The 18,183-nt window shown below is 48.2% G+C and overlaps 1 protein-coding gene across 7 annotated transcripts in view; it reads right to left on the bottom strand.

Moving 5' to 3' along the window:
* LOC147748470 (dedicator of cytokinesis protein 7-like) overlaps window positions 1–18,183 on the bottom strand; it is a 476,862-nt gene that overhangs the window by 406,055 nt on the left and 52,624 nt on the right. For all 7 annotated transcript variants that reach the window (XM_086962164.1, XM_086962156.1, XM_086962145.1 and 4 more), the window contains exons 2-4: window positions 7,347–7,437; window positions 4,011–4,186; window positions 3,780–3,848 (exon numbers count right to left, since the gene is read on the bottom strand). In XM_086962164.1, the coding sequence (XP_086818290.1) occupies window positions 3,780–3,848; window positions 4,011–4,186; window positions 7,347–7,437 (336 nt within the window). The remainder of the gene's footprint in view (window positions 1–3,779; window positions 3,849–4,010; window positions 4,187–7,346; window positions 7,438–18,183) is intronic.

An 18,183-nucleotide genomic window follows, 5' to 3' on the forward strand; every position in this document is an offset into this window, starting at 1 on the left:
CCAAACAGGAAGCTAAAGGCAGGAGGAGTGCTGACCAACAGGAAGGAAGGAAACAAGAGTGATGCAGGAGCCAGCCTATGGTACGGAAAGGTAAGTAATGGGTGGGCTCTATGCCCATTTTAAGATCTTTTTTAGAAGAGATTTTGTAGGCAACACCTAAAAAATGAGGCGAGAATTCAGGCTCCTTAAATCTGCAAATAAATAGGGGGTTGAGGGTTGGATAACCAACAAGTTGTCTCACAAAGGTGTGCTTAGAGGGCACCCCAGTCACATTTTTTGGAACTACGCAATTTAAGTTCACAACAAGATAAAATCAATGTTTATGATCTAGCAGATTCCTGTCTGAGGAAACATGAGTTAATAAGCAGACTATAGACACGAAGCGCAACTTGATGGCTTTGTAAAATCTTTTATTTCTGAAATTAGTATGAACGCTGCGACCAATCGTAGAGTAAGGTGTGGGAAGTCTTTCGAAATAGAATGATAACCCCAAAGCACCTTTAGTGGCAGGGAGCAGTCCCAGCCACACCCCTAGAAATGCTGTCAAAACACGCCTGCAGCTTCGACTGTGGGAAAAGTATTGATCCAAACCTGCAGGAACTCACCGACCTGCCTCTGAGCACCTGACAGCAGGGCAGACTGGTTTGTCCCCTTTCTGCCGCCTGTATGCTAATTAGCAATGACTTGGGAAGGGTTCGACCTTCCTTCGAACTTAAACAGGAACCTTCTCATTTCCAGAACAATCTTCCAACGCACTGTGTGGCTGGCAAAGGCTAGCTGACGCGTGGGGAAAAGTGAGCGCGTGTGTGCGTTCAAAAGGCCCTATTTGAAAAAGTATCTTGCTTAGACACAGCGCATGAATACTATATAAAGGAAGCGTATATGTACGCCCATGGGACTCAGCGCTGGACTCCCACCACTAGATGGCGGGATATGCACAGTATCGGATTCTAGAAGACGTCTTATGCTGAAAAACAGATCCGATTCAGGCGGGAAACTGGACTCCCAATTTTTGAAGCCAGAAATTGATTCATTTTATTCTCCGGTCGGAAATTGCCTCTGCTTTAATCAATAGAAGCCAATGGGGAATAAACAATTCTCTCGATCGTTTTCTGATAATCTCCCACTTTATTCTACAATGTTGGTATGTGAACTTACTTACGGTATGAAATCGCAACGCCCTGTTTCGGCGACGGTGATTATTCCATAAGGTAAGACACCAGCATTAAGGCTGTAGAGCAGGCAACCCAGAAAATGCCCGCCTTTCATTCTATGCGAAAAAATGCACGTTTGCATGGAGACCAAAACTCGGCTGCTCTAATGACAAAGAAACATAATGTGTTGCTGAGAGGACAGGATAAACGTAGATATGTCTTGTCGTTAGGGCAAGTGTGGCTGTGGCACATTCACTGTTTTGGGATAGAACATAAGCGGAAAAAGTTTGCAATTCAGGGCATCTTATCCTTCGAAAATAATGCTGAAGACAGTTGGTTCACGAGAGCGCTCACCCTCGTAGAACAGACTAATTTAATGGCTATTGGGACGGAAATTCCAAGAGGCCGTCTTTTATGGAACATCTCACACAGGACAGATGAAAAGTCAGCTTTCTCTCCGTCATTGTTGCAGAAACAGATCTAGACATTTGTTATTCGCGTTTATATAATGATTTCCATGGTTAGACTGTCATATTGGCGCTTTCTCGACCATTATACCCTTTCCTACAGTTCAGAGATTTACACTGATTTGTGTGAGAGTTTTTTTGGTTGCACACGGTTACTATAGATTTGTTTAATGTTAGTTTAATGATGTTTTTTATTGATTTGTGTTGGTTAACGTAAAAATAACATGAATTTGAACCCGCTTAATATGTTTCTGTTTTATGTGTGTAGATGGGTGTACCGAAGAACTGCGCCATCATCATTTTGTTGTTGAGCTAACTGGCTGATTCTCAAATACCTCTCCCATAATAAACTGTAAATGTGAGTTTTATTACATTTTACCACCCAGCCAACTTTCATTTTGTGTACAGATTTTTTTTGATTGCGGAAGGTGGTTCCTGCAAGTCTGTTGCCTCAACCCTGATGTACACAGAAATACTATCAGGTCTATGGGAAAGGATGACTGAAAAGCCAAGCAGAGGGAACTTTGAACTCTGAATCTGTGAATGAAGCACGACATTGGAGCGACTTCAACAAGCTCATCAAACACAAAAGACACAGAGAAAAGCTGCTACAGCCGAGAATCCTAAATGCCGGCAAATAGAACGACTGCAGCGTCTCCAAGAGCAAGGGAACGTGATTGAAACAGACATACACAGATCCGAAGAACAAAACTAATTGGTCTGAAATGGGTCAGGGACCAGAAGTAAAAAAATACATTATTTCACTAGACAGTGCCCAACTACAAGCGAAAAGAGCAACTCTCCCAGTGACACAGAAAGGATCCAATATAGAAAGGATCATGTGCTCCTTCATGTTCTCAACACACAGAAATGTTGGATCACATTGTTTGCAAGGATTCTTCTCCCAAAAAAAGTCACAAACAATATGTAGTTTCCCCCTGGCTTGCATCATTTTTGTACAATCAGTGTAGCTAAATATGATTCCACAGCATTTGTACTTAAATTGTAACTATTTTAGGAACATCAAGCAAGTAAAACATTCAAAGTTCTGCCAATGGCATTTGTACAGCACACACTGTCCTTTGTATAGCATTTCAGCGTATTAAAAGTCGGGAGTATGATGGTCTAAGACCAAGAGACACCAAACAAAACCCAAACACCAACAGATCCAACAGTTTATCCATTAACCTATTTAATAAGACCAAGTAGCACTGGAAGAAACAGCAGCAAAAAAGAAAGTACAAACCACCCACTGGACAATTTACCTTATAAGGACTCAAAAGATCAATGGATGATACGTTATATCCAGTACTCAAAGGATTTTATGGGACATCCAAAGACTAACAGACACTAGAGAAGAAGCAAAAAGCAGGGTACACCACATGACGTCTCAAGCATATCGGAAGGCATGCAAAGACCAATGGACGCTACGATGCCACAACAGACCCATATGTGAGATACCAAAAGACTAGTGAGTGCTGTAAGACATCCCTACACCTGCGGAAACAAGGGGACATCCAAAGGCCAGCCGACAATATAAAATAGTTAATGGTCAGATCTGAAACCGACCAGGGTCAATGCAGCCTTCATGTTTACAAGATTGATAGAGTATCGTCGAGTTAGGCAACAATCAATACTGTTATTTGCAACACTATCATACAGTACATTCTGAATTTGCAATCATTCTAAGAAATTTTATATATCCTACTATAACTTACAAAAAATAGGCACAAGAAGAAATACAAAGGCCAATGCAGTCTCGCAACATTCAAAGGATATTAGAAAACTTCAACACAACAAAGGACGAAAGTGGACAACGTGTATGCATGTATCATATTGTCCGTTGGTGTTTAGAAAAGGAATTCAAATACCTAATGACACAGATAAACATCAAAATGAACAAATCTCCGAAGACTAACCATGAAACATGTTTTGTGCAATGCATTGGCCCTGCCTCAAATTTACAAGTGTAAATTTGTAATATCTTAAGATGTAGCAATACTTGAAAATCTGTAAGTAATGCCAATACAACACTATTTATCTGATTCAGGAGCATCAGTAAGGTTACAAAGGAATGACATCAAAGAATACAGCAGAGAGAAAGACTGATCGACAGAGAGATGAAAAGAAATGAAACACACATTCTTGGATCACCTACTTTCGTTGCACAATGACCCAGTCATCGGTGTAAACTTGCAAAGCATCTCGCACTCGAGCGTCCAGCTTCCTGTGAAGAGACAAGCATATTCTAGCAGTCGGGAGTGACATGCCATTGGTGCCCCTAAACCTGCCAAAGTTATCTCTATCCTCCTCTCTAACTACCATCCCCTATTTACAACAGTGACAAGAATGACTCGCTGCAGGATAACATGCAACGATATTCACTCACCCTTCTTCTGGTATCCCGGACTCCAGGGTGCGGCATTCCCGGGGCTCCAGAATCACCTCAATGTCATCAGCAGGAAAGTCGATCAGCTCCCTCAGGGGTTCGGATTCGGATGCTGGAGGGTGGCTACCCAGGTATTCTTCGAAGTCCACAGGCTCCACCACTTCTGAAAGGGGGACCTGGAGCAGGAAGGGAGGGAGAGGCACCAACACAGAGGAAAGGAAAAAAAGGATCAAGGGATCAATTGAACCAGCAAGGGAAGAGACACAATGATCCAGCAGTAAGTGCACATCAACTACTGGCAGGAGAGGAATGAATCGGTGAAAGAACAGACTCCTCAAGTAAACACTAAGGAGCAAGGAATTCAAAGCCAACAAATACTCTGGCACTGAGGGAGCACAGGAATACAGAGAGACAGCCTGAGTAGACGGTGCAAGATCTGGAACCTGATAAATACTGAAAGTACCTCGGAAAACAACAAAGGGGGAAACAATCTGAGATCCAATAAATACAGAGCTACGATGAAGAGAGACCAAGGGATCTATTCTAGGGAGTGGAGAGCACAAGAATACAGACGGCCACAGAGAGGAAAGTAAGAGGGTCTGGGACAAGTACCACAGGAAACACAACGAGAGTAGAGAGTCTCACAGGAATAGTGAGGAAGACATGAAAAAGGATCTGGAATCCGGGAAGTGACATAGGGTGCACTTATGACAGCGAGGGATCTAAGAATCGATGAGAATAGGAATACAGGGAGACATCCAGAACGGGACTAGCCAGAAGAGGATATCGAGAAATATATCAAGAGAAAAGTAAATAAAAAGGGAACCAACAAACATAGAAAAGTACAGAAGAAACGTAAGGAGAACAATAGACTTAGGAACCAGAAAAGTACAGGCATACTGGGAGGTTCGTTGACATAGGAGGAAGGATGCAGGAGGTTTTTGAACACAAGCAGGCAAACCCTGGTGAGGAGAGGGATCAAGAGAAGTAAAGACAAGAACACCAAGGAAAAGAGTTTTGCAGTGAGGATAAAAGGAGTGGCTGTGAAACTCTGGAGAACAGGGCAAGCAGGAACACCAGCATAGAGGGCAGAAGATGATGCAGTGACCAGCAACACAGTATCAGACACAGTATCAGACACTTAGTGTCCTTCTCCTACCTCGCCGCCAAGACATGGAACTCCCTCCCGACCCACCTCCGCCTGACCCAGGACCACCTCGCCTTCAGGAAGCAACTCAAGACCTGGCTGTTCGAGCAGTAGCGGACCCCCCTCCCCTAGCGCCTTGAGACCCTCTGGGTGAGTAGTGCGCTATATAAATGCTTTGATTGATTGATTGAGTGTGTTGTTTTGGACTCAAGCAACCTGTCTAAAGAGACTTTCAATGGCTCAGGGCTCTTACTTCGTGGCCATTCTCATCTTGCAAGAGTTGCATCGTTATACAAAAAAACAATTAGTCATCAGTCGTAAGTTGGGCACATATGTACCAGACGTCTAAAGAGAGAATAGATTACAGGTCCAGACAAAAGCTACTCAGGGAGGTGGTTTTCAAATAGCGAACAATTACATTTATTCTGAAAATGTCTCCCGAAATTGAAAATATATGCATAAAAACACAGCAGAGAAACGTTATGCAATATATAGAGGTGAAAAAACATAATTACCCTTTCAGATTTAGAAAGCTTACTTGGAAGTTCACAGCTCCACAGGTTCAATTCACAACAACATTTCAGTAAGAACCAGGTAGATGGTACAGAGGTAGACATCATGCCTTGAACAGCAGGACCCAGATTCAAACCCGTCCTGCTACAAACAGCTAAGTGGGTTCTGCGTGTGATGCATAGGCATGTGTTACCTGAGAGTTACAGACCCAAATCCCAGCAGGATAGACTCGCTCATTCGTCAGCCCGAGGTTGCATCATTCAGTTGTGTAGTAAAACAATTACAATTCAGTTTGGGGTGGGCAAAAACATAAGTGGCCACCACTCGAGGTCTTCAGGTTGCGACAGTCCAGTCAGCGCTCTTCTTCCCACCCTTTGCTTGGATCATACAAGTTTACATTTTGTCCCAGATATTTAGATCAACAAGCTTGACTTTAATCTCAGTTCGGACCACAGGTAGTAATAACCTGAGGATGACATTCCTTTTGAAGAGAATAGATAGCAGGAGAACAGGACAAAGGTGGCCTCTCAAAACTGAAGATGAGGTTCTTGGGTTCCACACAGTAACTTTAGGAGTGTAAGGAAGATCTTAGTAATGGCGGCCAGAACAGCACCAAAACCAAAGAGAAGAGCTCCAAAAGCTGTCTTTCATATCCAGATATCAACAATTTACAGTCACCCCCAAACCAAATATATTTCAGTAAATTAGAAAATATGCACCATGCCATTAGAACTTGAGAACAGATGTTACCCATTCTGAAATACTGAGGCAATGGGAAAGATGATGCCTGAAGCACACGTCACTTTGGCTCTCCACCAGGAGAAAGAGAGTGAGGTACAGGTATCAGATGGCTAAGAGCACCTGGGAGTGAGCAGAACGGGCTGGACAAAGGGCCTTTTTTTTGTGGGCAGTTTCGGAGTTTGCTGCCAAGGCTCGAGGAAAGATAGGATTGTGCTTGAAAGCGTTTCGATACTAGAATTCCTGAATTTTAATTCAGGCACACTGTCTCGCCCTGTAACAGCGTAAAACGTATTGGTACAGCACACGTTTACCCAAAAGAGTATTTTGGTCCTGAAGAACTGATGTTTATTGTTATCCAATTCAATATACATGGGAGTCGACGTAATTGTACTGCAAAGGGGAAAACATTTATAAAGCACTACTTTTGAAATACGTAATTTCGGTTATGTCAGGAGTACAGTCAACTTGTATGCTCAATGGTTGGGCTCTGGCGTTTGCAATTTTAACATATACTGCTGATCTAAAATACATCAATTCTGCATTCTGATTTTAAAAATGTATCTATTGAGAAAACCACACCAGACCCCCATATCTGATATTTAAAAGCACTGAAACCCAGAGGTATTCATGTACTTTCAGCTATCAGGCTAAAACACACAAAAAACACAGACAACAATATTAAGGGGTGCATGGAGTTTAGACATTTCTTACATGGTTTTAAAATGGCAATCTTCTATTACTCAAGAAGTAATTTGTTCCAGAGCTTCTGATGTTCCAACATGCTAGTGGTTAAGCTCTGCTGGCGGCCATATTTGAGCGTGCAGACCTCAATTCTCTAGCGGGAAGTACCAACCTGAGACTGGTCAGAGTGCACGCAGGCTCTTCTTGGTGGAATATGAATATACCAGGGTGGGCATTGGGAAAGAGTCACTCACCGTGGACTGGGAGCCGCTGCGCTTCTTGGACAGCTGTGGGGATCCGCCATATTCCCGTGACACCTGCTTCCGGACTTCGGCTGCCACAGTCCTGCCGGAGGAAGAGAAGTAAGTGATCAGTCAACAAGCTGATCAGGTCTAAAAAAAATTCTAAAGGACTCAAAAGTCAAACAGGCTACGCTCAGCACGCAAATTACCATCAAACTTTAGTCTCCTAAATACCCCTCTCTTATCAAAATACTCCGAGCACATCACTTGAAGGGTTCACATTCACAACACCCGGTGGAACAGAAAGAGCACAGACTCTCTGTCCTACTTGTACAGAACAATCCTGCAAGGCAAATGTCCTGGCAATGGGGTTCAAACCCCTTTTTGACAAACACAAGCCCGAATACAAGCAGATGAAGATGAGTCATAGTGTAAGCATAGGCAGAGGCAAAAATGGCATATGCTGCGAGAATGTCGTGGTGCACCATGGGAAGAAGCTGGTAGCCTTCTGTGGTGCATGGCTGGGAATCATGCTGTCACAGTGCATGCCCGAGTAGTACCAGCAATGGCTGGTCAAGTTGTATGCTCGCAGGAAAAAACAAGCTGGCAATTGCTTGCATGTCCCGGGTGTAACACAGGAAGCTGCTGGGAGCCCTGTGACCTTGGTGCATCCTTTCAAGCAGCTGCTGGAGCGACATCAGGGAGCGTGGCTGCGTGATGAATGCACAGGCAGTTGCTGGAAGCCTGTGACGCTGCATGCAGGAAACAGGCTGCTGGGAGCTTGAAACTGCGCGCACATGCTGACAGACAACCCGGGCTGCTACTGAACTTTGCTGGTCACGCTTCCTGCTTGCGAGTTCAAACATACAGTCTGCTGCTCATAGCATCTCAAAGCGCATGCGTCCATATTTTTTTTATAAAGTTTTATATCCTTGCAACATTTTCATCTTGCGTTTATCAGTGTTTGAAATTAAATAAAATGTACCCGGTTTCTCAGGTATTGTCAGCAGTGGTCAAGGGAATGTAGTGGCCGCGACCTAGATTCTGATTAAGTCGAAGTGAGTAAGCAGTAGGCCCATGGCAAAGCTGGAGCGGGGTGAAGTAAGCATTGCTCAGTTCGCTATATACCAGCCCTGGTCTGTCGTGATGCTACTACCCATATTAGCGCCGCGTATGGCCTGCGAGAGTCAGTCAGGATGGAGCCTGAACTTCTAACCTTGGCCACTCCGGGGACTCTAAGACCACAAGCGGCTCTAGACACGGCACAGTCTGGCGGCCCAAGCCTGGTTCAGAACAGTAAAATGAAACATAGCGCCTAGAGACAGGGGCCTTTCTGAAGTACAGAGCTGCATTCAGGGTGCAGCCTGGCTGACCCTATGTGCCCTGTCAGTCCGGGGACCAGAATCCAGTCAGTAAGGCTGGGGTCTTGCACCCTGAGCTGGCTTCGGGCGCCATGTCTTTTCTCTCCCCCTCTCTTGCCTCCAGACAGATGTCTCTTCAGCTGCTATGTATTTCCTGGCTCACAAAAAACATCCACAACTAAGTATGTCCCAGCGCGCAGCTGCTCCATGTTCGTGGGAGATCAGGGGAAGCCGTGGCAGGATGAGGGGGTGGGGAAAGGGGAAAATCGACAGGACACACGGGATTTTGCTCCGGGTCTGCACATACCTCATGCGCAGGGAGATGAACTCCCGCACACACGTTCCTTTGCCATGTATTGTTTTAAGCTCTGTACACGTATAACACGAGCGCGCCAGCTGGACGACTGTATGGCGCGCGTTACAGTAGGGTCTGCAAAGGTAACTGTAAAGTTCTCTGCAAAACCCCCTTTAATTCCCATGTCTAACCCCTCCCAGGAGGGCGAGTGCCCTCGGGCTTCCCGGCCCATACCTGCATCCCATCTTGCCTTTTCCTGGCACAGATGGAAACAAGCCTTGGATTGTGCAAAACGGCCGCAGCTCCTCTTTATTCACATATTGATATGCAAAACATACAGATTATTTTAAAAACATGAATAACGTCATCATTACCCCCACATTGTCTGTAGCTCAAAACCAGTAGTCCTTAGTCGATAACAGCACCTTGTGACAGCAGCCTGAGCTAAAGCCCTTTGTGACCCAGGGTCTAGCTCCTCTCCGGCAGCTTCTAGTCTACAGCATGCTGCCAAGTGTTGTGGGCGGCCCTTGTGCCTGCCCAAGTGGTGTCGGCGGCCCTTGTGCCTGCCCAAGTGGTGTCGGCGGCCCTTGTGCCTGCCCAAGTGGTGTCGGCGGCCCTTGTGCTTGCCCAAGTGGTGTGGGCGGCCCTTCTGCCTACCCAAGTGTTGTGGGCGGCCCTTCTGCCTGCCCAAGTATTGTGGGCGGCCTTTGTGCCTGCACATGTGTTGTGGGCGGCCCTTGTGCCTGCCCAAGTGTTGTGGGCGGCCCTTGTGCCTGCCCAAGTGTTGTGGGCGGCCCTTGTGCCTGCCCAAGTGTTGTGGGCGGCCCTTCTGCCTGCCCAAGTGTTGTGGGCGGCCCTTCTGCCTGCCCAAGTGTTGTGGGCGGTCCTCATGCCTGCCCCGGACTGCAAGTGCCCTGTCCCCCCTCTGCTGACCCCATGCTGTCCCCATAGCCTGCTCCCCGTGCACCTACTGTAAGGCATTCCAAGGGCACGTGCTTGAGCGGTTCCACCTTTGGCTATTGTGCTCCTTCTGCGATCCCGTTGTGCTGTCCCCGCCATGTTGCCTGTGGTTTCCCGACCTCAGGCAGCCCCCCCCCACATGCTCGCTTCCTGCCTCAGCTGAATCCTAATAACTCTAGACCATACCCCCCGCCGACAAGTGCACCCCACCCTGCTCGTGGTATCCTCTTGTGTGGAGGTTAATGAGGCCATGCCTCACAAAACCCAACCCATTAGCCTTGCACAGTCGGGACATAGTGATGTTTAGTTTCTTCCTAGACCTCTTTACCCCCGAGTTATCCAAAGCCCCCTCCAAGCGACTCGAGGTACGATCTTGGACCATACTAGGTCTGCCTGTCTTATGAGCCGGGCCACAGCTGTCAGCCGGCTGTCATGACCCCAATTAAACCCTTGCGTCTCACATCTCATGCCGGTCAAGTCATTCTCCCCAGGTGTACCACCAATGCATCAGGTTACCTTCCGAACTTCATTGCATCTCGCATGGTTGGCAGCAGGTTAACCCACCACAGTGCCCATCCATGAGACCTTAGTGAGGCGCAGCCCCAATCCTTCACCAGGCCTCAGCACCACCAGCCACCGCTCAGCCCTGGTAAAAAACAAATGTCCTAGGATCCATACCTTCCGCACCTGATCAGGAGAACATGTTGTGTTGGAAAAACTTACATTAAGTAGGTCGGATATATCCCCGAATGGCCCCGATGCCCACCAGTGTATCTGCTTGATGCTTTCTGCGTCCAGCCGTGGTGGTGGCACCTTTGCGAAAGGAGTCTGGCACAAATTCTTCCAGTGGAAGCCCAGTGGCCTAATGGCCATTCTAAGGAATGCATTAAATTATAAACGGCTAAAGTACGAAACGTCCTTATGGAAAAACAGGAGATGCTCGCCCTAGGCAGGGGTCTTTAGGCAATTGCACATGCAGCATATAGGGTAGCAATCACTGGCCGTGAGGCAATGCAGGTGTGTGTGCATGCCACTGCCCTCCTCTTTGATCTGCGCAGAAATATGGACATGGAACTGTCCTCCATGTGCAAGTCATTCCTCCGCAAGCAGGGCTGCCCAGGGTTGCATCTGGCTGGGGCCACCAATTCACTGACTATGTAGGCCCCGAAGAAAGCCAGTGAGAATGCCGCTTGAAAGAGCAACAGCTCATGCCTCTGCGTGCTGTGGTACGGAAGTTCCTTGAACAGCTTTTGCAAGGTGCCAAAACCTATGGGGCGTCTCCTGTCCTGCTGCTTTGGTTGCGGGCACCCCATCCCTTCATGACTGACCTACAATAGTATGTGCCCGCTGGGTCACTAATGCCTGCTAATTTTGCGTAGTAAGAAACTGCGCTGATGCGAGTTTGCACCCATGATCTAGTCTTACTCCTGGAAAAGGCCCACTGTATAAAAGCTTCCACGTCTCTACTGGACACTTGTTCAACACCAAGGTGCTTGCTTGCCGTCTTTGGTGCTAATGCAATGGTCACCAGCATGTTCAGGTCAGGTCTACCAAGTTCCACCGTTCTTGTGGTATTGCTGTCCCGTCGTGGTCCACGTGTGGGGCCAGTTGCCTGAATCTCTGCTACTGAAAACTAGACACTGCGTCAGCCACCACATTCTCAACACCAGAAATATGCCTGACTTTGACCACAATATTAGCTCTAAGGGGCAACCTACCAAATACCTTAATAAGATGAGCACTATTGGCCAGTGCGCTGTCTCCAAATTAAAAGCTTGTGCCTCAGCGTGGCTATCCACCCACAGTGTAATCTGCCTGTTAGCTGAGCGTCCTTCTAATATAGAGAAGACAACTTTTACTGGAAAGAGTTCTAGCACCGCTATTTTCTTGGTGATCCCGTTCTCGAGCAAACATGTCCACCAGCGGGCCGCCGCCAATGCCGTGCCCAAAATGGCCCTAAGGCCATCGCCCCCTGCGGCATCTGTGAATAGTTCCAGCTGCTCTGCTGTCACACAGGGTTCCCGTAATTTCAAAATTCCATTAAAATCAGCTAGGAATGTTGCCCTCTGCCGCAAGTCCTCTTTCGCGCTTGTGTCCGTCTAACCCCGTGCTGCCTCTTTGTCAGCCCTCTTACAACCAGGCCAGACGCCTAGTGTACGGGCTTCCTGCTAGTATCACCCGGTAAGAGAAGTTGAGTTTGCCTATAAGTTTTTGAATTTCCCCCAGCATAGCTTTCTTCTTTCCCAGCACACCCTCTACAATGTGCTGCAGGTCCTCTACCTTTGCTGGTGGCAGTTTGCAGTGTCCAACTCAAGGTCCAGAAAGAACAGCTGCGCAGTAGGGCCTTCTGTCTTCTCCTGGGCCAGGGGCACACCTAGCTCTTCATCCAAAGCTACAAAAGGCCCCAAAAGCCCTGCACACTCCGTAGAGCCCAGTTTGCCAATGAATAAAGAAATCACCCAAGTAATGAATTCCCCTCTCGCTGGGCGACGTTCCCCCAAGGCCCATTCCAGAAAATTGCTGAATGCCTCAAAGTAAGCATAGGAGATGGCACACCCAATTGGCATGCACTTATTGTGGTAATAATCCTCCCCCAGCTGAAAACCTAGAAGGGGATAGCTTTCTGGGTCTACCGGCAACAAGCAGAACGTGGATTCAATACCAGCCTTGGCCAGCATGGACCCTTTCCCACTCGTCCTGATCTGGTCCATTGCATCATCTATGGTGGCATAGGATATGGAACAGCGGGCTTGGTCCAGCAAGTCCTTGATTGACTCGACAGCTCGGTGCGACAGGTGGTGAATACGTCAAAACTGTCCCGGCTCCTTCTTGCGTACCACAACATTGCTACAAAGGGGTTCTGAAAAGAGGCCGTCAACCCGCCCTCAGGGAACCTCCTTGTTCATTTTTATTTTGCCATGAATGGGTTGCCCCCTTGGTATGTTATCCTGAACCCTACCAAGAGGCCTTCCAGGAGCAGCTGTTTCTCTCTAACCTTAGGGTAGCTGTTCAACAATTTCAGAAATGTTGCAGTTTTTACAGGATTTACAGGTGTGGGAAACTGTGTAGGAGGCCTCCCTTCTGCTTCTGGTGCCCCAACCCCCAATCTTCCATTTTTGTTGCCTCCCTTCTGATTCTGGTGCCCCCACCCCCAATCTTCTATTTTTGTTGCCGAAGTTCTTGGCATCCCCTTGCGCCTCTTGCATATAATGGCTGTATGTGCCCCCACCAGCAGTTGCTGTAGGCATCACTAAACTTACTTGACTGATCCCACTTGCAATCATCCGTCCCATTTCCAGCATGCTGTGTTACAGGTTTTATAATCACAAAGAAATGCCCCCTCTTTGTTTATGCTCATTATTTGATAATTTTGTGTATTCGTGAATCCTTGTTTTTTGTTGAATATTTCTGTAAGGTATTTTGTGGTTATTCGTTTGTGTAGAGTTATCTTTCCCTGCTATTTTAAAAAATCATTTAAAAAAATATGAGTGAAAGGTATAAATAAATATACCGGACCAGACTAAAAGAAGTGTGTGTTTGGTCCATAATTTTGAATAATTGATTTTGGAGAGGGGGCATTTCTTTGTGATTATAAGTTTATATGACCCAGCCCTCCTTCAGCCCCACTAAGGGTCTACCTCCTTTTTGTGTTACAGGGTTTGCCTGCTTTCCCCCCATAGGCCCTTGGTTTGCTATTATGGGGAATTTTCTCCTGCCCCCCTTTCTATTGTGTCCACCAAAACGGTAATTCCTTGCTACTGACTTGTTCCCTTGCCACCACCATATGGGTTGTATACCCTTCTATATCCTTGTGGTCCCAGTTGATGCACCGCCAGGTTTGCATCTTTACCCTGAAACCCTCGTCATATAAAAGCCAAGCGTCTCCCTGATATTTCAGATGTGCCTCGTGCACTTTTTGTTCGTACAAGAACAGGGTGTCTGTACTCTGCAGGAATTTTTCACAAACATGCTATCTAACGCTCTGAACACTCTGAGCAAATTCTTGATGTTCAGTTCCACTCTCTGTTTTCGCCTTACCCTCTTATCCTCACCTTTCTTATCCTGAACTCAAAATTCTAATCCTGCCTGGTGTACTTCCAGCAGTGAGAAAATGCCAATATATATCTTGGCCGGATCCGCTGTTTTACAGCTAGGGGGATGAGGCTGGCCAACCCAGTGTGCCTGTGCATGACTGTTGGGTCACCAGGTGAGGGCCTTAAGTACTCACTGGCGGGCTTACCATCGCTCCCGCTGCCGTTTCTCCACCAATCCATGCCTTGGTAGGATCGGTGTGCGCTTGTGCTTCCGACTCTTTGCCCGCTGTGTCACTAGCTTGTTTGGGGACCTCCCCTGCTACTATTGAGGTACTCTGTTGCCCATCCCTGCCATACTGTGTTGCTGGCTTTGGGTTGCCCTTGGCCGCACCGTTGCATTTTGGCACCACGCTGCCCTGTCCTAGCTATGAACCCATGTTTTGCCAAATGACTGGGTAGCCCAGTCTCACTAAAGAGTTCCCTGAACCTGGCCATGGCTAACATGGTGCACAGTTGAAGGGAGGGACATTCTGACTCCATGCCCCCTGTCCGACCTGCCATTCCCCTGCACTGTGTCCCCTTGACTTGTAGTGGCTTGGAGCCCAAATGGCCCTTGCACTGCCAAATTCATCACCCCTATCTGCATGCCGTAATTAGCAATACCACCAGAGGTGACCCCGGCAGTACCCAGCGCTTGGCCCCCACTATGTTGCTCCCCTACCCCAGCCATGCTGCATGCTTGTAGCTCGCCATTATCTCCTGTCCTGTTCCTAGACTGCTCTGCTGCGGGCACTGTGGTCGCCGCTGTGTTGACTTCCGGTGCGTTTCCGCCTCCTTGGTCACGGTCTTCTTTGCTGCCAGAGCTCTCTCCAGGGATGGCCGTTGTGTGGCAGTTGGTCTCCATGCCGTAGCCCACCCATCCTGCTTCTTCGCAGGTCTCGCCACAGGAGACGCTGTTCCCGCTGCAAGCTTCCCGTTGCATGGTTCCTGCCTTTGGGGCCCTCTGACGCGCTTGCTGCCAGCTCCTGCAGGGTCTCCCACCTTGTCTAGCTGGAGTGACCCCATCACTTGCTTGCTGACCCAGTTTTTGCCCTGACTGCCACCAAGCTCCACACTCTCCCCAGTAGCTCTTGCAAGTCGTCGTCCAGCTCCAGTCCTTGTAGCTCCCTGGATTGCCACTCCGGCGTTTCGCCGGCTTCGCTCAACAGTTTTTGTCTTCATCCTCACCCCTGTACCTGGCCAGCTTACATCACTCTCTCCCTACGCCCCCAGGACGAGAACCTGCAATCTGGGCCCTTCGCATATTCCTTTGCTGTGGGTAATGAAAGCCTCTTGTGGCAACTCCTCTAGCCCTGCCTCTTATTCCAGGGTCTGTGCCTCAACACCAGTCCTCAATGAGCCTTGTACCGTGTGTTAGACATGAGATTTCTGGTTGGCTAGGGCAAGCCCCTAAGCAAGGCAGAAACCACCACTCTAGTCAGGGCAAGGGAGTTACACGCTGAAGATAACCCCTGCTCTACCCCTTGGTAGCTTGGCACGAGCAGTCAGGCTTATCCCAGAGGCAATGTGTAAAGCATTTGCGAAACACAACCACACAGCGGCGACACACTAGGCACACCACAAAAGAAACTCCACAAAAGGTTATATAAAAAAATAGCCTTTGTATTACTCATAAAACACATTAGAACGTAATCACATATGTACACTGTGTCATCTGGCACTAGGTATGACTTTACAAGGGATTATATACATGACAGGGCCAATCAGGCCATTGTCATAACCATCATATCACAGTTAGAGAAAACACCCAGTAACTACCGGTGACGGTACACTTAGCACTAATGCATTAGACATGAACTATAATTGGCAGTGCATCAGACCCATAACACATCATGCCCATCCTAGGCATATTCATAACTGCTATCCAGGCTGAAGAAGGCTGATAGCCAGAAACCGGTCCTTGGATGCTTGATTCGGGTCTAGGAAAGACCTGGCTTGGTAGCTCGGGCTGGACTATTCCCATGAGGCACAGGGTCAAGGCTGATTTGCATATAACCATTGTCTGGCCTAGGGTGGTGTGGAGTGCAAATAAAACGATGGATTTAGTCCCAGATCTTTGTACTGGGGTGAATGTAAGACATTGTTCTGCATTCTGACCATCAACTGTGTTTCTTGCAATTTTCACCCCGAGTGGGCTGGGTATGCTCAGACGTGAGTCCCAGGCTCTCCACATCACTGGAGTGAAGCTATCCAGGCTGAAGAAGGCTGATAGCCAGAAACCGGTCCTTGGATGCTGGATTCCGGTCTAGGAAAGACATGGCTTGGTAGTTCGGGCTGGACTGTTCCCATGAGGCACAGGGTCAAGGCTGATTTGCATTTAGCCATTGTCTGACCTAGGGTGGTGTTGAGTGCAAAAAAACGATGGATTTAGGCCCAGATCTTTGTACTGGGGTGAATGTAAGACATTGTTCTGCATTCTGTCCATCAACTGTGTTTTTTGCAATATTCATAACTGCACCTAGAGCAAAGCATTAGGCATTAACCTCACAACATGACACAGTAGAGAATATTATGCCAATACATATGGGTGCCAATGCACCATCACTGCACATTATCAGTAGGTCCTGTAAAAATACTTCTGACCCTAGAATGGCAGTCAATCTCCACTCAACATGAAGTATAGGGATCTCCGCTCCCCCTCCTCTGGGAAGATGACAATGCACTCAGGGCCCCTTTCAACACGAGGCCTCCAAACTGGGCCCTTGGCTGCCGATGCACCAGAAACCATGCTACCCACACCCAGTAAGGAGGCAGCTGCCCACGATCATGCAGCGCAGCTGCACAATGTTAAACTTGCAGGGCCCGTCACCACCGTGGCCCAGGTCTACGTGACCAGAGGCTCACCCCCACTCACCTCTCCTTGGGGGGCAAGGCCAGGTAGGGTGCAGCCATCCGCTGCAATCAACAAACCAGTGGTAAACAGCGGTTCTCTGATCCCCTTTCCTGTGGCTGCGGCGGGTGTCAGGACACGGAGGGAGATCTGCGTCTGCCACAAGCAGGGCTCTCGCCTCGTCACAACGGGAGCCCCGCCTGGAATCAGGCACAGGGTAGCCTGACTTCCGCTCTAGCCTCCACTCTCTGCTTCTTGGTTGGCTTCTCCTTACAAGTCTGCCTCACCCACAATCAGGCAATGGGTGCCTGACTTCCTGGTCGCATTGACGGCTGCTTTTACTGCACTTGAAGCCTGAGTCTGGCTCAGCAGAGGAATGAAACAAAATGCCCACTACACACTTCGGGGGTGCGGCAACGAGAGCTCACGCCAGAGCCTCGCACTTAAGGACTCCTGAAGCGCTCCCCGCGCTACGCTGCAGTGGGGGGAAACCCCTCTGAACAAGAGGTTTCTCAGCGCTACTCAAGGCGTGCTTAGTAAAATGATGCAGCCCAAAGCGCTCCACCTGCACTCCAGTTCAGAGAGCAAAATCCATGAGAGTTCAGCCTGTTCCTCTCCTGGAGACAACGCTCTTTTGCCCCCAAGTCCACAGGGGCACGGCTGGGCACAGGCAGGCCAGCACGTGGGGCCTACCAGCAGCGGGTCAGCAGCTAGGTCCCACGGCAGTTCCTCCTAGCTGGTGTCAGTCCAGTCCCAGTAAGCACCAAGCAGCTCACAGTTCCCAATATTTATACAGCAAAGGTCTTTGTTCTACCCTGCACAGGGCTCTGCGCCCGGTCCAAACCAGTTCTAGGGGCACCTATACATGTACACAACACCCTCCTTTGTCACTGTAGGTCCTGGTTCCAGACACCACAGGGGGGCAGAGCCAGCATTGTGTGAGGCAGGCTCTGCCCTATACAGGTCCAGGTGCTCCAAATGCAGATGGCCCTATTCAGCCTAGCACTGACTCACCCTGCCCCTCTGGAGCCATTGCACCACCCCAGCCCCTGTCATTTCAAGACCAGACATGCAATACACATCAGGCAGACACAAAGACACATATCACACAGAAATACCCACTTCTAAAAGTGGCATTTCTAAAATAGCGATAATAAATCTGCGAACACCATTACGCAGCATTTATTACCTCTATTCCAAACATGCCAAACTTGATCACGCTACTCCTCTCATATCAGGAATTACCACTGACATCAGGAAATCCCCAATGCATTCCTACGAGAAGGTAGCCTCACAGTAGTGAGAAACC

This window comes from Lissotriton vulgaris, chromosome 1_1 (genome assembly GCF_964263255.1).
Source record: "Lissotriton vulgaris chromosome 1_1, aLisVul1.2, whole genome shotgun sequence".
NCBI lineage: Eukaryota > Metazoa > Chordata > Amphibia > Caudata > Salamandridae > Lissotriton > Lissotriton vulgaris.